The 25,125-nt window shown below is 36.1% G+C and overlaps 2 protein-coding genes across 2 annotated transcripts; both read left to right on the forward strand.

The window, feature by feature from the left end:
- Positions 1-1,367: 1,367 nt before the first annotated feature.
- On the forward strand, positions 1,368-4,938 carry LOC127618866 (heme transporter hrg1-B). Its single transcript, XM_052091527.1, has 3 exons — positions 1,368-1,592; positions 2,359-2,526; positions 2,731-4,938. Exons 1-3 carry the CDS (start codon positions 1,463-1,465, stop codon positions 2,865-2,867), a joined length of 435 nt encoding a protein of 144 aa, XP_051947487.1. The 5' UTR covers positions 1,368-1,462; the 3' UTR covers positions 2,868-4,938.
- Positions 4,939-9,564: 4,626 nt separating this feature from the next.
- On the forward strand, positions 9,565-16,869 carry LOC127619072 (acidic mammalian chitinase-like). The gene is made up of 10 exons (XM_052091802.1): positions 9,565-9,635; positions 10,199-10,231; positions 10,483-10,651; positions 10,748-10,795; positions 13,617-13,782; positions 13,877-14,004; positions 14,083-14,140; positions 15,199-15,387; positions 15,487-15,567; positions 16,028-16,869. Exons 1-10 carry the CDS (start codon positions 9,620-9,622, stop codon positions 16,364-16,366), a joined length of 1,227 nt encoding a protein of 408 aa, XP_051947762.1. The 5' UTR covers positions 9,565-9,619; the 3' UTR covers positions 16,367-16,869.
- Positions 16,870-25,125: the final 8,256 nt, after the last annotated feature.

The raw sequence follows: 25,125 nt of genomic DNA on the forward strand, positions 1-25,125 counted from the left end.
GATCAATCTGTCTGTAAACAATAGTTGGAAAAAATACTTGTGTAATGCTCAAAGTAGATGTCCTAAATGACTTGCCAAAACTATAGTTTGCTAATATTAAATCTGTGGAGTGGTTAAAAATGTAAACCTGCTACACTTCACTTCAACACTTCAACCTAAGTGTATTAACTTCTGACTTCAACTGTACCCTACTATGAGGTTTTAAGGCAGGAAGTTATTTCACAATTACTGTAGAGGACTTGAATGGAAAACCACTTTCAAGATCAAACACAGATTAAAAAGCCCCTATCTGCAGTGCTGCACAAAACAACAAAAGATGCATATATCATAATAATCTATTGTCTTAATAAAGTTCTATATTTATAGAAACTGTATCGGTAGGCAGAGGAAAACATCACATAGCATTTACTGACAAATATAAGTAACCATTTTTCAGTTTATTTGGTTGAGTTTTGCTCCTTTTTTGTTTGTATATGAAAGCAAGGCTGTTTTTTGCCTGTTTATTTCTACACACTTTATATGTGGAAATCCTAGAAACACTTTTAAACATATTTGCATATCTTTTTGCATAAAATATTTCATATTTACTATATTTTCACATATTTTTTCCATGCTAAAATGGCCTTCTTCTATAAAATGAATAACAAGTATCATATGAGTATACTGTAAGTAAATTAAACACAGGTTCAATACAAATCAAACAAAATCAATAGCATTTGTAGCGTAATATTGATTACTACAGAAATATATTTTGACTCGTCCTTCCTTTTCTTAAAATAAATAATAATAAAAAAGTGAATGGGGCCAATCTGTAGACATTAAAATAGCCACTGTTTCAATAGTATAGCCACAAGACATAAACAATACATGTACACATGATTTTAATGTGATACAATCTCTTGCTAACCGTTTCTGTATAAAGTTATTGCCAATTTACAATGTCGTTGCCATGGCGATGTGATGTCAAGTTTTAACAGAACAATTTTTTTTTATAAAATTATAAGCTTACTATTTCTGCCTTCTCTCCAAAAATTGCCCCCTTTACTTCTATTGTAAGTACCTCACTGTAACCTCGATTTTTGCTTTTATTTTATGTATTTTTTTTAAAGAAAATGAGGGACGAGTAGAATTTTTGGGGGGTTTATATTATGCAACAAATGCTGTCCTGAACCTGTTGTAATTTTCCTTTAATATTGGCGAAAGATACAAATGGGAAGTTTTTTTTTTTTTTTAATTTCTTCTTAAACACTTAACAACAAATTCCTTTTCAATCATCAAAACCTTTGGGTTATCAATGTTGTTGACAGTTGCCATGGTAATATCGTGGAGCTCTTCCGGGTCGTACCATCATGTTTACGAATAAACTGCTCTGCATTACATAATCGCTATCGGATGGTGTAATCCTTCAGTTCAGCCAGTTTATCGAGCTTTTCTAAAAACCTCGATACTTTAAAGATTATTAATGGGTCCGAACAGGATCTATATAAGTGTAGGCTATGCCACATTCGGCATGTTGGTTGGTTTTTCGGCGTTTGTCGTTTGGAATGTGGTGTATAAACAGCCGTGGACGGCGGCGATGGGCGGATTATCGGGTATGTAAATAAACCCAAGGCCACAGGTTCTCTTTATTCTCATTGCTACTGTGAAAACATCGAGTTTTCGTATTTAGTTTCTTACTGTCATGCCTTTCAATGCATTGTTATTGTGCTTCTTGGCATTTTGTGGTTGACAAGGTAGTCTGCAGCTGTAATAATTAGTGTTCTAAGTGTAATACACAGTCTACAGTGTATGATTAGCACTTCTAATAGAGATATATAACTATAATTAGTAATTGTTTTATGTATTTCTTAGAAGGACCAACCTATTTATTATTATTACAATGTACAGCATGACCCATTTACTGATGCAGACCCATTATGATTTTTAACCAGACAGACGGACACAGTGGGATTCAAAATTTGAGTCCACATTGAAAACCTGGGATTTTATTCTTTTAAGCTTTGAAATAAAAAGAAAGTTTGAGGATTAAAAAAAGGAAACATAGAATGGATTTATTATGAAGGATAACTGTATTACAATTATGCACTATTTCTAGGTCACAAATACATTTAGTAACATTGGCCATCTTATCCGTACAAAAGGTGAGATTTCCCTGCTTCCATTGTAGCACACAGCTTGGAAAACATGGATCGTCCGGGTTTGCACAAACATTTGGTATTAAATTAGATAATGCAACACACTTTTACTAGCATTCCCAGACTTTTGGATTCTTCTGTAGAAAGATAGATTTGTACTAATCCCATGAGGGAAGACCCAATCAATACAATGTGTATTTTATGTGTGTTTTCAAATCTGCAGGGGTTTTGGCACTCTGGGCCTTGGTCACCCACATTATGTACATTCAGGACTTCTGGCGCACATGGCTGAAGGGACTCAAGTTCTTCATGTTTGTCAGTTCTGTCTTCTCCCTCCTGGCAGTTGCTGCTTTCGCCACCTTCATAGCTCTAGCTGTTATAGAAAAGCAGGGTAAGTACTTTTCACATGGACATCTTGGAAGGGCAGATTTCCTGACAAAAAAAGATTAAAGTAGAATTAGAATTGTGCTATCTGTAAGCTATTGTGTCTGTGATTAAAATCAAGGTAACCACACAATTACCTACTCATAGCTTCACAGTTTTACTTATCTGTCTTAAATGTTTCTTTTTTTTGTTGTTGTTGTTTTGTTTGCAGCATTATCTGACCCCAAAAGCTACTATCTGTCAGCTGTGTGGAGCTTCATGACTCTTAAATGGGCCTTTCTGCTTGGCCTGTACTCCTACCGGTATCGCCAGGAGTTTGCTGATATCAGTATCCTCAGTGACTTTTGATTGTCTCTTTCATCTGGAGATGAATGGATTTGTTGTTGCCAGTCGGTGGCTTCACTTGCCAATATGGAAACATAAGGATTAATGGTTATCCTTTTTTAAAACTGTCTTCTTGCTTTCACAGAAAAGACAGTCAAATCTCAGCCCCATCGTCCCTCAGATCCAGGCCCTGGAATAAGATGTTGATGAATGTCTGCCTCATTCCTGTCTTTATCATTTTTTTAAAGGTGAATTGTGTACGTTTTTCAATCTTAAAGAGTTAGTTCACCCAGAAGTGATATTTCTGTCACAATTTACTCATCTTGGTGGCGTTCCTTTCAGAAGGATTGATTGGAAACATTATATTTTGCAATTCCATTTGCTGCCATTAGTGAGTGTGTCAGGATTTTTGAAGGCATTGTGGGATACATGAAGATGGGGACACAGGTAGTTGTTACATTATTCAAGGCAACTTCTCCCCAAATGTTAGATGTGAAGTTCGATCTCTCCTTGCAGTAAGCAGAGTGGGTTAATAAAAAAGGATTTGCACAGCTATTTCTTGGGCCTAAGAGAGGGATGGAGTAATGTAGGATGGCGTCCGCATTGGCATCTTTCTACAAAGCTGACTTTGATTCATTGTGATGTTTTTATTGTTTTCAGATATAGGGCATGTCCACACTAATACATTTTCGGTTGAAAATGCATCGATTTTGCTATGTTAATACCTCTAATCCACACTGGAACAGCGTTTTCCTCCACCGAAAACTGAGACTTTTGAAAATGCTTTGTAATACTGCTTACTTTGTAAAACTATGACTTTAGGAATCGGAGGACAGCTTTCAACCGAAAATGTGTTAAAGTAGACCTGTCCATAGACAGTGTTCTCTATTGTTTACCAGATTGTTATATATATATATATATATATATATATATATATATATATATATATATATTTGTTTATACTGATTTTTATTTATGATTATAAGCTTTATTATTTTATTATCAGTAGCTATGTTCTGAATATAATTCTACCATACTACTCATACATACTATTTGCTGCAGTATGAATACTGTGCACAGTTTGTACATTTTCTGGATCCACATAATACATGGACGAACTGCTACATTTGCCAAAATGTGGAATATGCAACAGGACACACCGTATCTCACAAATTAATTGCTCTCGAATTGACCATTCAATTTCCAATGTCATGAATGAACAGTAAGTCATTTAAATCATGATTTTGAACATATTCTTGACTCATATCTGTGTAGAATACCAAAAGTTAAGATTTAAAGATGTAACATTTTTACACAGAGGTGATACCTGAACGTTATTTACTGAATTAAACATGCAACATGATGAGGTCATGTGACAACAATGTGAAAACAATGTAGCATACACAGTTTATCTTTTATAATAATGTAATATATTCTGTGCAGCATGTAGTAAGCAGTATGCTAGTATTACATTCTGAACATGGCCCACGTTACATTATTATATAATGCAGTTCCTCTCTTTGCCACTAGTGGGGGTGATGGATCTATTGAATGACTTCATGGTGCTCTGTCATCTGCAAATATCAAGTATATATTCACTAAATTGTAATAAGTTACAAGAGTGAACTGAATTCACCATAGTACTGAATAATAAATATCTGTGTTATGTTATTTGAAATGGCTTTTTCTTTTCAACAGTTATGCGTTTTAATGCAGATATGCTTGTTTATTTCAAAGAGTGTTTATCTGTCTGTACCAGAGCTTAAGAAAGTGTAGTGTTTGGCTGCTTGAATCTGAACAGTTTAAGAGCCAAAAAGTAACTAAAACATATTGCACTAGATTGTATAGGAATGTTAAATGTGTTGTTTGTTGAAATTTAGAAAGGTGAGGTCACCTTCAAAAAACCTTTCACCTACCATGCTTTATGCTTCAGCATATGTAAAAATAAATTGGTATTATGTTTGCTTTTTACCAACTGTACGCAGATTCATCACTGATTACAGTCATACTACATGCAGTTCAAAATTGCACAGACTGTATACAAATTAAGTTAGAACATCTTAATTGGAATAAAGTTCTGCTGATTTAATCTATCCCACAAATAATGTTTCCTCATTTCAGGACTTGACTATTATTTTTATCTGCACACTGTTTTGAAGTAAAAAAAACAATAGTATACTAATAGTTTGTATTATTAATTAATGCAAAAGCACATTACGTCTGCGAAGAGGAAGGGTTAAGATTATTACAAATAAAAAGCAAAAAAAAAAAAAAAAAACATTGTCTAAAAAGCATTGAATGACACACCAAGGCCTGACTGGGTGACATTGCAAATATTTGTGAAGTTAATGAGACTCCTCCCTAGAGATATTTGCTGATAAAAGAAAATGAATTAGCACATGCAATAAACTCCTGCAAGGAAAGGTAAATCACTTTACTACACTATTTGGGGTCTATAGATCAGCTGTATGAAAAATGAGAGCAATATTTGCTTACTTTCCTTTGCAAGACATTCGGTTGAAAAATGTCAAATTTGTAAATAATGTCTGATTTTATGACTTCATCTGTTAGATATTTTTGCATATATGTATGTGTATATAAACGGCTAAAGTCAAGAAGTTTACATACACATTAGCCGAATACATTTAAACTCAGTTTTCACAATTCCTGACATGTATTCATAGAACACATTCCCTGTTTTAGGTCAGTTAGGATCACTACTTTATTTTAAGAATGTGAAATGTCAGAATAACAGTAGAGAGAATGAATTATTTCAGCTTTTATTTATTTTATTACATTCCCAGTGGGTCAGAAGTTTACATACACTTTGTAATTATTTGGTAGCATTGGCTTAAATTGTTTAACTTGGCTCAAACTTTTTGTGTAGCCTTCCACAAGCTTCTCACAATAAGTTGCTGGAATTTTGGCCCATTCCTCCAGACAGAACTTGTGTAACTGAGTCAGGTTTGTAGGCCTCCTTGCTTGCACACACAAATTTTCAATCGGATTGAGGTCAGGGCTTCGGATGCCATTTTGCCACAACTTTGGGGGTATGCTTGAGGTCATTGTCCATTTGGAAGACCCATTTGCCATCAAGCTTTAACTTCCCGGCTGATATCTTGAGATGTTGATAAATCCATATATTTTCCTTCCTCATGATGCCATATATTTTGTGAAGTGCACCAGTCCCTCCAGCAGCAATGCACCCCCACAACATGATGCTGCCACCCCCATGCTTCATGATTGGAATGGTGTTCTTCGGCTCACCCTTTTTCCTCCCAACAAAATGATGGCCATTATGGCCAAACAGTTTAAAAAAAATTTTTTTTTCATCAGACTGGAGGACATTTCTTCAAAAAGGAAGATCTTTGTTCCCATGTGTTCTTGCAAAATGTATTCTGGCTTTTTAATGGCAATTTTGGAGCAGTGATTTCTTCCTTGCTGAGCAGCCTTTCAGATTATGTTGATATAGGACTTAATTTACTGTGGATATAGATATTTGTCTACTTCTTTCCTCCAGCATCTTCACAAGGTCCTTTGCTCCTAAATCAGACTTTAGTCACTTCAACACGACCCTCAATGCCACTGTAGTGGATGAGGAGAGGATGAATGAGGTTCGACTGGGCATTTCAGGCATACCATTAGGTATACAGCAAACCCAAAATCCTGTCAAATAATAATTCAGCCACAACACAACAATGCTTCTGTGTGCAAACTATTTGTGATATGTTTTTTTCTGGTGTCAGCAGATTGGTATGATGCAGTTCAGATTTGTTGCCATCTACCTTTCTGAATCGTTTGTAAGAGGCTTTATTAAAGATACTGGACTACAAATCCTCATATCTGTTCTTAAATACATATATCAGATCAAAGTGCCATCATACAGCAGACCTTTAGCTCTCATTTATGTAAGTGCCAAACATTGTTACATTTATTCCACTGAAAAATCTTTACTCAAGACAAAATAAAGAAAGACCTGGTTATAATTTGATGAGCAACTGAGACCCAATAATGAAAATACTCTCATCATTTACTCACCCTCATGCCATCCCAGATGTGTATGACTTTCTGTCTTCTGTAGAACACAAATATTTTTAGAATAATCTCTGATAATCCTGCAAGTGAATGGTGACCAGATCTTTGAAGCTCCAAAAATCACAAAAAGACCACATACTATAAAAGTAATCCATACAACTCCAGTGGTTAAATCCATTTTTGACCATAAATCTCCACTTTCACTGGAGTTGTATGAATTACTTTTATGTGTTTTTTATGAGAACACATGTCTGGTCACCATTCACTTGCATTGTAAGAACCAAGAGCTGAGATATTCTTTTAAAAATCTTCATTTTTGTTCTGCAGAACAAAGAAAGTCTTACACATCTGGGATGGCATGAGGGTGAGTCAATGATGAGGGAATTCATCATAACTACACTTAAAGGTAAAGTGTGTAATTTATTTAACACTAGCAGTAGAAAAACACAATTCAAATCTGTTTGTTTATGTGGCCCAACTGGGCTGACCATAACAAAATGAGCTCAACCAAAAGGATGAGTTTGGAGCAGGACTACCTGTTTGCTTGGATAATGGAAGATTCTGCTCACTTTTTTCCCCATTCTGATGGTTGATGTGAACATTAACAGAAGCTCCTGACCCATATCCGAATGATTTTATGCCCTGCACTGCTGCCACACGATTGGCTGATTAGATTATCGCATAAATAAGTAGGTGTATAGGTGTTCATTATAAAGTGCTCACTAAGTGTAGATTGAGCAACCTTTCATATGTGTATCAGTGTTCGATATAATACATTTATAAAGGTAAATAATGCACTTTGTATGTATTGAAATGTAAACAAAACAATTTATTAACATTTTTGCAACCTACCCATCAAGTGGTTGTAGCAATAGCCATTTCTGGACCTCTGGACTTGCCTGAGAAATATCATAAGGACATAGTGGGAAATATACCTTTAGGGTAAGAACTTAAACATCATATATGCAAGCCAGTAATAATAGTTGAGGTGAAAATATATCACAGCATTATAGTATTACGGTATTAAGCTTCAATGCTAATATTATCAAAATAACAATCAAATAATTTTAATAAATATCTATCTATCTGTCCATCCGTCCGTCCGTCCATCTGTCCATCCATTCATCAGCCCATCCACCCTCACTTTCACCTTTCCTTCCATCCATCCATCCATCCATCCATCCATCCATCCATCAGACCATCCAGTTAATCTGGAGTGATTTAGAAGATCATACACTTTATGCTCATTAGGTCTCATCAAAGTCCCTTTCAAAGCAAGTCAGTCCACTCGGCGGCCACCTTTGCTATGGATACAAGTGGCATAAAAGCACAGCTCCTATGTACTCGAATGGGGAAAGACCAAAATCTCAATTGGTCAAGGTTATGATCAAATAAGATATTTTCAATCAGCAGTTAGATATGACAACAATGGTATCATAAATTGCACTTCTTAAGCTTAGATCACACTTAAAAACGCTGTTTTTCAGGCTGGTCCAGCTAATGTGCATGCGCATTCTTAAGCTGACTGACAGGCGATGTCTTTTTCTATAATGTGATTGACTCTTTTACTTTAAGGGTGGGACTTCTTTTTCTACATCCACCATATTGGGCTTTCCACTTTCTCCCATTTATTTTAATATAAGTGCTCCATATAGGGCTAAATAATCTCTGGTCTCATTCAGTAGTTTAAACTTCCTTGGTTTTAGACAAGCGTGCAAGACAATATTATGGATTAGATGCTTGAAATTTGACTTACATTCAATGTAAAGAACTAAATAATCTACACAAAAAATGGTCAAATGTAAGTAGTCCACTTCGAACTATGCTATGCAAGTATTTATGTATTTAGTATGTTTAATACTATAGGCTACATTATTCTATTACATCATCAATAGTCAAACCATCAGAAAAATTGAAAAGTGAAAAATGAGCACATTACCTTTAAAAAATGTGTATAAAAATAGTTTTTAATGTTTTATGCAATGATTTTTATGTTTAGTTACTAGTTAATTACCTCTTGTGCCATACATTCCCTTGCATGTGTATAACAGATTTGTATTTGTACATATATATATAATGGGGTTAAGATCCATAACACTCTTTTCCAATTATCTGTTGTCCAGTGTCTGTGATTCTTTGCCCTCTCTAACCGTTTCAAAAGTGTCTTTTTCTTTGCAATTCTTCCCATAATGCCTGCACACCTGAGTATTCTCTTTACTGTTGTACATGAAACTGGTGTTGAGCGGGTAGAATTCAATGAAGCTGTCAGCTGAGGACATGTGAGGCGTCTATTTCTCAACCTAGAGACTCTGATGTACTTACAGTATCCTCTTGTTTAGTTGTAGCCTTCCATATCTCTTTCTGTCCTTGTTAGAGCCAGTTGTCCTTTGTTTTTGAAGACTGTAGTGTACACCTTTGTAGGAAATCTTCATTTTTTTTAAGCATTGTATAGCCTTCTGTCCTCCAAACAATGATTGACTGATGAGTTTCTAGAAATAAAGACATACTATTGTGATATTAACTTAAAGAAAGTCAGCACAGGGCTGTAGCACAATACTACACTCAACAGGAAGTGGGTTTATAAGTGCAAAACCAGTAGGGGAATTATCAGGCCAAAAAGTTTTTACACCGGAAGTAGTGTTTTTTTGTATTGTTTTTGGTTTATAACATACAGTCTGCCTTTATCAGTGAACAACACACCAGAGTTGACAGCTGCTGTTTTTGAACAGCACAGTACAACAATGCAGCTCAACAGAGGTAGGAATACAGAGCATGCTTCTCTATTTTAAATGTATTTTTTTGAGTAAAGGTAAAGGATTAAAACCACTGTGAATCTTCAACTGATAGATATTGCGATTTCTGTAGATACAGTTTTATAACAGATAAAAAAAAATGATTTGTTTTTTATTTGAGTACATTTTGATATATTAATATGTAAAATGCTCTTGCTTCTATTGTGTAGTCATGTATGCTTTGCATCTTTATCAGGCAAACAAATTTGTTAAGATTGAATTGATTGAATTGTCATGAAAGTTAAGATTTAATTGATTGAAAGAATTTCCTATGAGACATTTTTAAACTATGTTGCTCGAAAAAAGTGCACATTTTTTGCTCTAATTTGTTGCCTGGGGTTAGTGCAGTGGAGAATTTTGTTGCAACAGTTACACATATCAGGTTGTGGTTTTTAATTTAGAAAAGGAACTTGACACAGTCTTCACTAACATGCAATAACAACCTTATAAAAAACTAATATAAAAATCTAAAACATCTGTTCCAACACCAATCAAGTTATTAATAACTATATTCCTTCTCCCTTGCAGCTCTGCTCATCTTTTACCTGGTAATTTCAGTGGGTAAGACTGGCAACTAGCTGTTATATTTTAAAATGTCATTCAACCCTCCATTTCCCTCAAAAAGAACATTGCATTTGCAATGGTGTCATGCAGTGCAAGTGCACTCACTGTTGCTAGATTAGACAGAACCTGAGAAAGGACACATTTGAGAGGCATAACAAGCATTACCTTAGAGGGTAACCTCAGGCTATCACTAAGGGCTCTCAGGCTAGTAATAATAATACAGGTTCTCTTTCACTCATACATCTCAGGTGCACGGAGGGACCACAGAGTGACGTGCTTTCTGGATGTTTTAACACACAGCACACATGAGGGTCTGTGCACTCATATTGTTGTTCCCTCTTCCTCTACTGATGACAAGCTCAGTCTTCAAAGCTTGTCGAAGGATAACTATGATACTCTTAGTAAGATGAAGGAGAGGTCTGTGTCAAATAAACTATGCCATTTCAAAAGCATTCTTTGTATACCCAGAAATTATGTACTAATGTTTTAACAAAGTTATGTTAATTTTGCCAGAAATCCAAATCTGAAGATTTTGCTTGGATTGGAAGTGAAAACATCAAGGTATTCAAAGTGTTTTGCACACATTGTCTACTAATGGCATCGATTGACTAAGCAATCACTCACGTAAACATTTCCAGGTTACATTATACCCTAAAATCAATGAGGAATACAACAGAAGCAATATATCCTAAGAAGGCAGTAAAAAGAGAAGTGCTCTCATAAAAGCACAAGAGAGGAAGGTGAGAGACAGTGGTAAAACAATAGACTGAGAATTTTTGTTTAGTTTTTTTTTTGAAGAAGAAGCTAGGATTGGGTCAAGTGCTTCCGAAAGAGATGTGTCTTTAGACATTTCTTGAAGGTGGCTAGAGTATCAGCTGCTCAGGTGGAGTTTGGCAGGCCATTCCACAAGTGAAGAGAAATCAACCCTGTTGTGGGAAAAAGACAGATATTGAACTTGAGTAATCGCGGGGACAAGATCATTTACACCATTGCAGTATAAGACATTCCAGACTCACAAATACGTTTTTAATATCAGACACAGATCCACAATTATGCACCTCATGCAAAAATCTCCTGAAGCACATTTTGTTTCTGATGGTTATGGTTTTATTTCTTTTTGGAAATTATTTTACACAGCAAAGACTTTTGAAGAGATTATCAAAATCAACCCAGAGTCAGTTTTAGAATTTTTTATATTGTACCCAGAAATGCATTTAAAGATGTTTTTAGTCATGGAAATAGCCATGGAAGCTGGCATGGCGTTGAATTACAAATTTACTCTGAGCTCTCTTGAACTTGTTGAAGGCCAAACGTTCTGGATCAGTTGCAGAGGTTTGACTGTACAGTTGAAGTCAGAAGTTTACATACACCTTAGCCAAATACATTTAAACTCAGTTTTCACAATTCCTGACATTTAATCGTAGAAAAATGTCCCTGTCTTACTGAGTTAGGATCATTACTTTTTTAAGTATGTGAAATGTTAAATTACAAATGTACTCACTCACTCACTCACTCACTCACTCACTCACTCACTCACTCACTATATAGAAGAGAGAGAATTATTTATTTCAGCTTTATTTCTTTCACCACATTGCCAGTGGGTCAGAAGTTTACATACAATTTGTTAGCATTTGGTAGCATTGCCTTTAAATAATTTAACTTGGGTCAAACATTTTGGGTAGCCTTCCACAAGCTTTTCACAATAAGTTGCTGGAATTTTGACCCATTCCTCGCACATGCTTTTTAAGTTCAGTCCACACATTTTCTATAAGACTGAGTTTAGGATTTTGTGATGGCCACTCCAGTACCTTGACTTTGTTGTCCTTAAGCCATTTTGCCACAACTTTGGAGGTATGTTTGGGGTCATTGTCCATTTGGAAGACCCATTTGTGACGGAGTTTAACTTCCTGGCTAATGTCTTGATATGTTGCTTCAATATATCCACATACTTTTCCTTCCTCATGATGCCATCTATTTTGCGAATCACACAGTCCCTCCTGCAGCAAAGCACCTCCACAGCATGATTCTGCCACCCGCTTTCTTCACGGTTGGGATGGTGTTCTTCGGCTTGTGAGTCTCACCCTTTTTCCTCTAAACTTAACATCATTATGGCAAAAAAGTTCATTTTTGTTTCATCAAACCTGAGTAAATATCTCCAAGATTTTTGTTCCCATGTGCACTTGCAAACTGTAATCTGGCTTTTTTTGGCAGTTTTGGAGCAGTGGTTTCTTCCTTGCTGAGCAGCCTTTCAGGTTATGTCGATATGACTTGTTTCACTGTGGATATAGATCCTTGTCCACCTGTTTCCTCCAGCTTCTTCACAAGATCCTTTGCTGTTGTTCAGGGATTAATTTACACTATTTACACAAAACTACATTCATTTCTAGGTGACAGAATGCATCTCCTTCCTGAGTGGTATGATGGCTGTTTGGTCCCATTGTGTTTAATCTTGCGTACTATTGTTTGTACAGATGAATGTGGTACCTTAAGGCATTTTGAAATTGCTCCCAAGGATAAACCAAACTTTTTTCTGAGGTCATGGCTGATGTCTTTAGATTTCCCCATGATGTCAAGCAAAGGGGCACTGAGTTTGAAGGTAGGCCTTAAAATACATCCAAAGGTACACCTCCCATCAGAAGCTAATTGGCTAATTGCCTAAATTCTTGACATCATATTCTGGAATTTTCCAAGCTGCTTAAAGGCACAATTAACTTAGCGTATGTAAACTTCTGACCCACTGGAATTGTGATATGTCAATTAAGAGTCAAACAATCTATCTGTAAAAAATGTTGGAAAAATGACTTGTGTCATGCACAAAGTAGATGTCTTAAACAACTTGCCAAAACTATAGTTTGCTAATATGAAATCTGTGGAGTGGTTAAAAAATTAGTTTTAGTGACTTCAACCTAAGTGCATGTAAACTTCTAACTTCAACTGTACATGCAGGAAGTCCTGCCAAAAGAGCATTGCAGAAGTCCAGCCTTAATGTAACAAGAGCCTGGACAAGGAGTTGTGCAGCATGCTCAGTTAGGAGGGTCTGTAATTCCATTCAGAGCAAATCTGCATAATCGGGCTGTTCTTATGATGTGGTCTGTGAAGTTCAACTGATCATCAAACAGAACCCCAAGATTTCTGACTGTCCTGGATAGTGTAGTTTTTGAATGGTAAAGTTATGATGAACTGCTGGGCTCGCTGGAACAATGAGAAGCTCCGTCTTTGCTAGGTTGAGTTGAGAGGTGGTGTTCTTTCATCTAACATGAAATGTTTTACAAATTATTTATAAGAAATTTAATTTCTCATTTCTCATTGATTTTGATTTTCTGGATATGTTGTTGACAGGTTTCATAATATTCATTCAAAAACTAAATTTGCTGCTGTTTAGGTTGGAGCTGATGTCTGCTAATGAGTCCAGCGTTGAGAATTTCATATCCACGGCACTGAGATACTTGAGGGAGAATAGTTTAGATGGCTTGGACTTGACTTGGCTGGACGGCCCCGTTTCTGAGCAATCTAGCAAAAGCAAAGAGCTGTTCATGAATTTTCTCAAGGCAAGGATTATTATTTTCAGGCACTCAATGTTTTTTATTATATACCAAATATGATGAATCTCATGTCATTTACAATCTTCTATATTGATTGCAGAGTCTAAGAGGAGCGATTGAAAAAGAGACAAGTGTCTCTGTTATCCAGTCTCTACTTCTTTCCTTGTCTATACCAGACCACGCAGACCACAGCAGCATGGTCAATTATGATGAGCGAACACTTTCACAGTAAGTCTCATTCTTCAGCATCATTCATAAGTGTCGCTTACATCTCAGTGTACTTAACATGTTTTTTCCTTTCAAAAGGTATGTGGACTTCATCTCCCTTCTGCCTGCTCATCTTGAAAATGATGGACCATACATTGTAAATTCCTTTCATTTATTTATTATTACAGTTTGTCATAATAATCAATTACTGTATTAATAATATGATGTGTGTCGTCCAGAAAAATGGTGTGATTTACACAAGTAGGACATGTTACTGGATTAACATCCCAATCCTTCCAATTAACTAATCATAGGCCTAACAGTAGCCTCACATCACCCCCAGTATTAGGATAGTGGTCCATTCATATGGGGTTTTCAATTACCGATTCGACTTAAAATTTTACATTCCGTCCCACCAATTTTAAATATTTGGTAACATCCTTGCTTGACACTATCCCTAAAATGAGAGGGAAATGTTAAAGTTGCAAGAGAAAGTCCACTGAAAAAAAAGTACTTTATGTAGGAACATCTGAATTGATGAACTGGTTTGATTAATGTCAAAAACATTATTTAACATGCCTGACATCAACATAACTAATTAGGTTACGCCAGCAAAATTTATTTTAAGGGTTAGATCAGGTATAAATAGTTACTGTTGCCAGTTAACAATTTTTAGTGTGTAGGGAAACAAGAATTTCTGCATAAATTGGTCATAAAATTTCACACATAACCACAATAGAAAAACACATTCTCCTTTATATATCTATATCTATATCTATATCTATATATATATATATATATATATATATATATATATATATATATATATATATATATATATATATAAAACAAACAAGAACAACAAAACATTTTCATGTCTTCTTATTGAACACACCATATAAACATGTACAGTTTAGGGTGGGTAAAAAAATATATGTGAACCCTTTGTATGTTTCTTGTAATGGCGGATCAGACCTGCACAAAGTTACTATTTCTCTGTACAAAACGGTTTGCGTACAGCAATATTGTTGGGATATCTGGGGTGAATCGCTCTCTTTAGGTTTTTCCTGTTTTAATGTAGCCCCTAATCCCAGCCCTACCTCTAAACCAAACCAGTACTAACAAGGATTATCCATCCTCCTTGGCTAAATCACAACAAACTATTAGCCCATCAGACCTGAACCTTGTGTTTCACCTTTCTCTGTTGCTTTGTAGAACAAAACAGTCCAACATTGGCAGGATCAGCAGGTTGACCTGCAAAAGTTGAATCTAGCCATGCCTGCTTTTCTACAAAGATCACGTAGAAGGCATTACCACAGGGACCATCCAAGGAATGATGACTTGAATATAGAGGAAGAAAAGAAAGATCACATCCACGGTGTGGGCTTATTTCTGGCCAATCAGGTATAACCGTGGATAGCATTAGTTTAGGATTAATTATTTGCTTCATCAGGGACGGCTTAGGCAGAGTGATTCAGTCATCTGAAACTCTTATACTTTCAGGTGTGTCAGGCCATTAAAAGTGGACAAGAGCAGTTCATTGCTTTAACAAGTCTCTCAGACGTGCAATGTCTTGTCAAGGAGGTAAGTGATGCATATTTTTTAAGCAGGTACATAAGTTGGAAAATTAAACTACTAAGTAGATTACAGATGGCTAATGGGCAACTTAAAAAGATACTGTAAGTACAAGATGGCACTGTTCCAAAAGCTACTGAGCTGTCTTGCTGTCTACTGATTACATAGGTATCTGCCTTCCAAGGCAGCCTTCTAAACAAGATAAGTGACTGATTTAGAAAGCCCAACATAGGTAGCAACTCTGCATGCCACACAAATAGTGCTCTGCACAAGTGGACTCGACTCATGATTGATTATAATGAAGTTTGATATTAGCATGTTGCTAAGCTCAAATGTGATACTCTAATAAACCTAAATATACATACCACACACAAATATTGGGTAAAATAGTAAATTTTAAATGAGATAATTTTAGCATAAAATATAAATATATTTCTAATCAACATTTTGAAATGTACAGGTGTCATAGTTTCTCGCAAAAGGCTTTGGTGGTGTAGGTGTTGTCTTCGTTGATATAGATGTCTTCTGTAACTCCATATGTGCTAATAGCACTCTGGATGAAAGGGCGATTGTTAAATCTAAGGCGATTATGCATTCACATCATGGACACCAAGGTCATGGTAATCCACATCACATAAGGGATCATCACCATAGCCATAGGGATCACCATTACTCTTCTAAGCTTCCTGTCCATAATAAGGGTCACCATCATCACAGACATCATCATCGTGGACATCATCGACATGGTCACCATGGTCATGGCCACCACGGTCATCATCACCATCACCCACATCCAACTTCTCCTTAAAGCATTATGGCCACTGAGGGAAACCAGGGTTTGGAGTGACCTCAAAACTGCACAATAATGTTTTTCTAATCATGCATTTTTAAACGTAAATCTGTGTTTTAATCTTGACAATTTTGTGCTTTGCCTATTAAATGCATTTTTGGTGTAAAATTATATTAGAATGAGAACATTTGCATGGTTTATGATTTCATACATAATCATTGTTATTGCTAAGAATAAACTACACAATGTAATCATATTATGGACCTTGTGTTGTCAGAAAGCTTGATAGCAAATTAATACAGCATTATAAAATAAATATGTAGCCGAAATGTTGTAAGTGTTTAAACTTTTTATCTTTGACTGCAGTGTTGAGCATTTAGTCGAAGCCTGAGACATGGGACCTACGGTATGTTTGTAAGTTAATCAATACTTTTACATTTGGATTAAAATGAATTCTCAACACAAAGTTACACACATTTTTGCTAATTTCTTCTGTGTTTTTTCTAATTGACTGTGGACCGACAATGCCGGGCAATTCGTTTCTGACCACGGAGGTTGATTGATATTTGTGTTGTATAAATTATTTCAGATCAAGACACCCCTAAATGGCAAAACATAACAACACAACAAACTGTTGTTTACATATCGGTCAGACAGTCTGTTCCCCGTTTAAGTGGGTGGTTCTTGACCAGAATAAGTTGCCAAAGTTGACCAGACTACGCTTAAAGGGAAAAATCTGGAAATGTGAAGCTATGCAGAACTGAGGTTTTATTATTTACTGTATATATGTACATGTGGACTTTTCACAGTTCATTATACTCTAAAACTAATTGTATTACCAAAAATACGGGTTCCGCCAAAAGCTTATTAAAAACAGACCTGGATGAACCACTCCACAGAGTTGTCCCCTTGAGAGGCCACTGGCTTATGAATTCAGGAGCAGCAGGTGCAGGCATGGCTGCCCAGTGGTTTTGTTTTATGCATGAGTAGATTTATGAGGCTATTACTTGGACGTCCTGGGGATTTTCACAAACACACACACACACACACACACACACACACACACACACACACACACACACACACACACACACACACACACACACACACACACACACACACACACACACACAGTTCACACACCTGGTTCTCCGCCTGCCTGTGGCTCAGAAGCGCAGTGACACAGTAGGTATGTACAAGCATCCTGCTGTTTCAGCATTTAATTGAGAGCAGTTGGAGATGCAGGTAAATTACAGTCCATTTTGTCCTTGTGTGAGAACACAGTCCCTTAATGTCATCGCAGCATCACAAGCTGATGATTGTCATTTAGCATCTTTGTGGGGAAAATGTGTGAGTTAATGCTCATTGCACTAGAAGTAAACCATTTACAGTCATATTTTAAAAGAAAATTTATTTTAATAGTAAATCGGCACAATTTCAGTCATGCTCCAAAATGCATTTAGGTGACATGTCTAGTGGCATGACATGCCACTGGAGCTCATATACAGTATATCCATTGATACACATCTGCAATTTTGTTTAATTAAAAAAAACAAAGCAAAATCCTTCACACAGCAAAATCCTTACAACTCGATCAAAAAGCTTTACTTTTAAAACAAAGTGATGGCCATGTATACATGTAAAATATTTTAGATTGTGATGGTAGTGTGTCAGATATGAAAATTTTATTTCTTCTCATATTGACTTTAGTTGCATCCCACATATCCAAAAATGCCCATGCACCCCAGGATGGCATCAGAGTATAATGCCACTGGCTATACTACATTTAAAAACATTTTAAAAAGCATTTAGAAAATTATTTCATAATTATTGTGCATATGCAGTGTTACAACCTCATATTAATTGAGAGGTACTTAGTTAAAATACCTGTACATGTAGGATCATTCAAATGAAAAAGAAAAGTGAAAAAGTGAAAAAGTGATTAAAAATGGTGCAAAACTTAAAATGTAATGGCGACTAATCACAGCACCCAAAATGTACCTTTCCTCTTATACATAATATACATTTTAATCTAAAATCTTAATGTTGGTAAATAAAGAAATTGTGCATCAACTTGTGTGAGCCCTTGTGTTGTAAGGCATGAATATAAAATATAAAGCCTATGCCAATTATTTCCCTTCATTTCTATAACATTTTAATAAAAAGTCTCTCAAAAAGTTACACGATTATTACATCAACACCCAAGTGAGAGTAAATGATCCATGTTGTGCAAATGAACCATATGTCTATTTTCTCTCTGGTGAAATAGAAAAGGGAAAATTGGAAACACAAGATAATTGTCTTTTAGTGAACTTTTATGGATGAAGATAAAAATAGTCCCAATTTAAGTGTGCCTTTGAGTGTTTAAAGTTGAGTCACTATTTATCGTAGTAAAACTTTTACTCAAGGCTCAGGGCAAGCTAAGAATGCTGTGAAATGTTCCTCTCTGTCCTTTCATTAAAATGGAAATTCCAATTTGAAGCACCATAACAAGCAGCTGACCGTTGCTACATCATTGCCATATAAATAAACTGTTCCAATTTAGCCACACTTACAGAGGACGGAGTATACCAGCACCCTTTCAGAAACTTCAAATAATCTTTGGACAGTGATCAACTACTGTGATTAATCTTACAGATATTTTACTGCCCAATCTATTGTTTGATTTAAGGAACAAGTTTACAGAAAATGGTGCTATAAATCTCTGGCAAGCCACTGGCCACAGCAAACCAACTCTGGACATTACCGGCCACTGTTGGCTAATATTAATTTATGTTGTCCATTGTTTCACTTCACTGGTCTGATTGTAAATACGTGTTCCATGAGCTTCATTGGTAATTAATTTAGGCATAAAATTGCAAAGCCTGCAATTGGTTGGAGGATGGTTAATTACTTAAAGTCCAATTGAGCAAATGGGTCATGCATCTTATAGCACACAATTCATTTTGTTGTCTGTTTTCTCCAATAAGAGGAATGGAACTCTCATAGAAAACTCTCATTTGGCTTACGCCAAAGAGAAACATTACATTTCTGATTTTATATTCATCAAATACGTCATCTTAAATTTGACTTAAGTCTGCGAGTCTTTCTGACAGAAATACATTTACTTGCATGTGTATCGCTCCAGTATGTTGTTGGGCTAAATAAGGCCTATAGCTTTTTTCTTGTGTTCGTGGACGGTTAGGTATTCTGTGATCCACAATCAGTTATAGTAAAACTTGCTGTTCTGAATCTACATGTGGAAATCTAATTTACTAACTGTATTAACTGATGTAGACTACAAATAGTAGAATAATGTTTAGGTAATTTTCCAACTAAAATTGTATTGCTTCATGATTTTAAAATAGTTTTTTTAAGACAATCAAAACTGAAGAAGTTGACAAATAAATCGTATTAATCTTATTAGAAAAATTTAAATGTGCATATATGTGAAATGGAGAGTGTATATTTCAGGTGCTATAACAGTTGGTCAAGTTAAGTCATTTGTATAGTGCTTTTCACAACACACATAATTTCAAAGCAGCTTTACAGGAAATCATATGAAATCATGTTTATTTGATGTTTTTCACCATTTTTTTATCACTTTAAGTCATGGAGTGCGACAAAACCTTTTTGGGGGATTTTTTGCCACTTTTATTGGCAAACATAGTTGAAAGTGGACAGGAAATCAAATGGTAGAGAGAGAGAAATAGGATGGGAACATAACCTGGCACAGACTAGGACCCCCTTTCTCCCACACTAACGTCACAGCTCAATATTCCATGTATTCTAACTAATGAGATCATAAAAATGCATTTATATAACAGCAACAACAACAACAATAGAGAATTCTAAAAAAATGTTTAAATAGTTTTTAGATTAAGTATAGCATTTCACAATGCAGGACACTGCTTCAAATTAAATTTCAAATCACCATTTAGCAGCTTGTTGCCTGTCGTTCATATGCAGACTGCAGTGCTAGTGGTAGTAGAATTCCACTCATTAAAAAACACATTTTGCATTAATACATTTATTTAAAAGTGTCAAACTCAAAATTTTAATTCCTCTGGAGTACCACAGCATTTAAAGCTAACAGAGAGGAAATACTGTATCCCTATGTCGTGTCCCACTGCCACCACTGAAAGGCACTGTGGTTCTGTCAATTCAACCTTATTGTCTTCTGCCACGAGCATTGAAAACACTCAGGAAGAGTCTCTTACTGAAGAACAGAACACCAATTCGCATATCATAACTTTTGACAAAAAGATTTAAGTTTGCTCATTAAATAAGCCACAGATGTTTATCTACAGTTTCTGATGTGTGCACAAGATGGTGTTTCTCAGAACGATGTCAAAAAGAAAGAAAAAGCAGAAGGTAAAATCATCTAATAGCACCAATCATTCCCTTGAGACTCATCGCTTTAGCGTATTTCAGGTAGAATGAAGGCCCAGGTGTGCACTACAACACAACCAGTCCAGACTAAGCGTGGAAAGCTCTATGTGGTGGGGCGAGGGGGAGGGGGCACATTAAAGCGTTAATGTTTTAAAAGCACTTATATTTTAAAAGTGGGCGAACAGACATTTCTAGTTGTTGACACTTGTAATGGTTGATACAAACCTAGATATGCATACATTCTGTGTATCAGCAGAGACAGACCATTTTTATTAAAATGCATGGGAGACATTGGAAAGGTTGAAGAAAAGAAAGTCCTGCCTTACAGGTAAAAGAGCCAATCAGCTTTAGGTATAGAGATCACCTGTTAATATTCTTGAGAACACACATGCTCATTAGCTGAACTATATTTTTTGTTTTTGTTTTGTTAAAGCATGACCTGAGTGAAAGAAGCACATTGTATGATAATATTGTCAGATTTATTGATGATTTGAAATCTGTTCTTTAATTGAAATGTTGACCAACCTTTATAGAAATTGCTGCTTGTTTACATAGAAAATAGCTGTCCACTCTGCATGGTAGTGTACCAAAAATGGCCACCGAGTGGATTGACTTTGGTACTGGGACACCACTCCACCACCTCTCTTCCTCCCTGCAAAAAGACAACTTCAGGCAACCCATATACCACCTAATATAAAAATGCTGTAACACTTTATAACAGTTTTCATTTAGAATTTGAAACACCCCACGAATAGGCTTTTAGTTCATGCTATTTATAGTGTAGCCACTAATCAACATTGTCAAAAATTAGTTTTATCAGAAAACCGTGTCAAATTACAGCTCTGGCTTAAACCTGCCTAGAGGCTTTGCTGGTCTTTGCTGGTTTAAAGTGATGATTTATGAGTACTCTGGTTCATGTAAGCTGGGCATAGAAATGCATCTCCTCTTTGACTTCAAACTCTTGAAATTTGTTTTGTAAGTTAGGTTATCTGGTTTGTGTGCAGCTGTGTTGTGTTTTCTGTGGTTAATATCTCTTTGGTGGTCCGATTGTACCAAACACCACATTTTAGCTTGAACACCCCATCTTGCGAGTAGGGTCCGCGTAACTGCTGCTCTCTTGCACTCTCATGAACGCATGCAGGCAAGCAAGGGTCATTCAAGGTTTTCACTAAATAATCAATATGAAAATATTGATTATTTAAAAATAATTTAATTATCTTCCCTGAGGTCCACTGATAATGTTTTTTGCACCAAAATAGTCATGATTTAGTAATATGTTAAACTTTCCAACCTGTCTCTGGCCCTCTGTCTGAAACCCTTAGATTTGGCCTAAGCGCCTCCACAGTTATGACTGGCTAACATCATGCAGCCTCTCAAATACTGCCATATTTGAAACGCAATCTGAAGAGAATGAACAAGCTTCACAATATTATAAAACAAAATTTCAGGGTTTACACATACCACACATCCAACACATTGCGTCCAATGATGTTACATTGTTCATCTCAAGCACAACTGTCAAGCACAACAATCAGCTCCATAAACTATCAAACAGTCATGCCATTTGAAATATTCATGAATGAAATGGTTTACTACTGTTTTTGGCCAATTGTTTTTAACTGCCCATCCTTGAAAAACTGTTGAATTGTATTATGACTGGTTCACAAGCAGTCCAGACTGATATGAGCCGAAAAAACATACGGTCCACGTTGATACGAGCTGAAACAAATTCACATAGTCCAAAAGGACAGTGAATAGATGTACAGTATCACATCGCCGGAAAGGCATCAAAACGATCAAAGACGTCCATCTAGTGCATGTTTATATACACCAACAATTAAAAATAGCAGAGATGAGTGATAGAATGCGTTTTGTGCTCAAAACAACAAGAGGCACAGAATGAAACCAAATATCTTCTCATTTTCAGACTTGACACTGTGTCTTTTAAAAGCTTTGCCAGATCCATGACTGCAGTTGAAGACATTAGTCTAGTGCATGTTTATAAACTTAACTAATTTTTATAGTCCAAATGGGATCCTTTTTGTGTTCAGGAATATTTAGGCCACACTAGGCCTGTTTGTCCTGCTCTCTCTCTCTCTGTGTATGAATGGAGTACCAGTGGATGGGGCAAATGATGCGATTACTCAAAGTAGGCGTTGATGTTTTTTTTTAAACTTGTAAATGCGGTCATGAATTAATGGGCCCCCAAATGCCGTAGGGAACACTGAAGTAGAGAACAAGGAGTTTTTGCATAACAGGGCTCCAGACTGCGACTAAAACGTTTACAAATGCGACAAAAATGTTTTTATTTCGACAATAATTTAAAATCAAGTTGCCATTGCGACATTCGGGTTGTATGTAACCATATGCGTTTTTGTCAGATATAATCTGCTTTAGAGCAGACAAAACCAGTGTGTCTCGCAACACATTTCACCCGTTCTGCTGTGATGAGCTCGCTGCACCACACGCAACAACAAACTCAGTGCAAGAGAGTCATCTTCTTTCTTTTGTAATGCCGGTTTGCAAGCTTAAATAATGCATTACCGGCATCTTCTGTAATCACTGGATCAGAGACTGGATCTATTCAGAGCTCAAGCCTCTGCTGGTGCTACATGTTCAACTCCTCCAGAGTTTGCTCCGAGTCCCTCACAGCCCAGAAAGCACGAGAGAGTCATGACCAAATGACTCTTTTTCATGAAAAGAACTGAGGGTGTGAAGTGAACTCAGGAGCTCAGATTAGCAGTTTGAATCAGTCACTTTCTCAGCGAATGTGTGTTCACAACTGGGACAGCAGACATTTCAAAATAGGAGTCCCATGTGTATTTCAGGCTTCTTTTTAATTCAAAGTATATATATATATACTTTGAATTATATATATATATATATATATATATATATATATATATATATATATATATATTAGAGATGCACCGATCCGATACCTGGATCGGTTTCGGCTCCATTACTGACGTTTTTAAACAGATCGGGTATCGGTCCGATGAGCCCGATCCAAAACTGATACTGTGTGTTAGTCATGTTCGTTAAGGTCAAGCTCCAAAAATGGCAAGCAAGAACCATTAAAACACAATTAAAGTAGTTCATATGACTCGTGCATTTTATTCAGTCACTTGAAGACATCCGATAGCTCTGTGAATCACAAAAGTGTTGTATAGAAAGTTGCCAGGAGTTGGGTGGAGAAACTATATTCTTAAATAAGCTGGACAAAGCAGAAGTACCTTTGATTTCTTTATTTTCTGTAACAACACGAACTCATAACACTCACTCACTACTCCTACTCTGTTCTCTCCCCAGGAGCGCCCTCTACTGTTTATCGCAGGACACAACAAAAAGGCCATGTTTTATAAGTAAATATATAAAATGCACGCGTAGCTCCAGCACGTTATTGAATGGTGCTGATCTGTTTACACACGCACACCTATTTTTAGCTTTCACAGTGGTGTGCAATATTTGAGCGCTACTCATGAACAACATCTCAGATGTATATGCTCAATAGTTCGGTTCACTTATATGTATTTAGAATGGCACCAGAGGTGCATTTTTACCAGAATGTGATATAAGCTAATTAAACTACTGTGAACTTTCCTACAATCAGACTTCCTGGAGAGTTTAGAATGTCAAAATACAAGCGTGAGGGTTTAAAAGGTGTCACGGAGGCAGAGATATTAACTCAGTAGTAGGGTTTATTGACAGATGATTGAAACAGTGATGTAAACATTATGAGTAAATACAGTTGATCAGAGTTGCAAACAGCAGGTGAGTAAATATCCAGAATTCAGGTCAAGGTATAGAAACAATGAACAGAAAATTCACAACAGTCTTATGATACTTGCAGGTAATAATGACGACACAGAAAGTTCTGGAGTCTAAGAGATACTATCAATGAGAACAGACAAAGAGTGTGTGTTAAAGCAGGGTATATATGCAGTACTTGATTAGCCACTAGTGATAAGCAGGTGTGTGTAATCAGAACTTAGGGGAGAGTGAGAGACACCGGTGGATCCATGACAAAAGGTGCACAATTGAGATATATTACTATATAATACTATATTAAGGAAGAAAAAATAGATCCGGTGCCATGCAACAATTCGCTAATATAATAATTTTTTTCCACTTCGAAGCTTATGAGATGCATTAATATTCGTGTAATCTAAATAATAATAATAAAAACTTCAGAATCGATATTTTTATGTGAGGATCCATATTCTGGATACCACATCAGTATTGGAAGAATCGATACTTTAGTATTGATCCGTCCATCCCTAATAAAAGCTGAAATGCATCATGAGTGGTGACCAGATTCCTGCTTGTGGAAAATGGGACAGCCCCCTTAAGGATGGAAATATCCTTAACTGTTGTCACCGTGTATTTTATGCTGGCTTGTCTTT

This window comes from Xyrauchen texanus, chromosome 25 (genome assembly GCF_025860055.1).
Source record: "Xyrauchen texanus isolate HMW12.3.18 chromosome 25, RBS_HiC_50CHRs, whole genome shotgun sequence".
NCBI lineage: Eukaryota > Metazoa > Chordata > Actinopteri > Cypriniformes > Catostomidae > Xyrauchen > Xyrauchen texanus.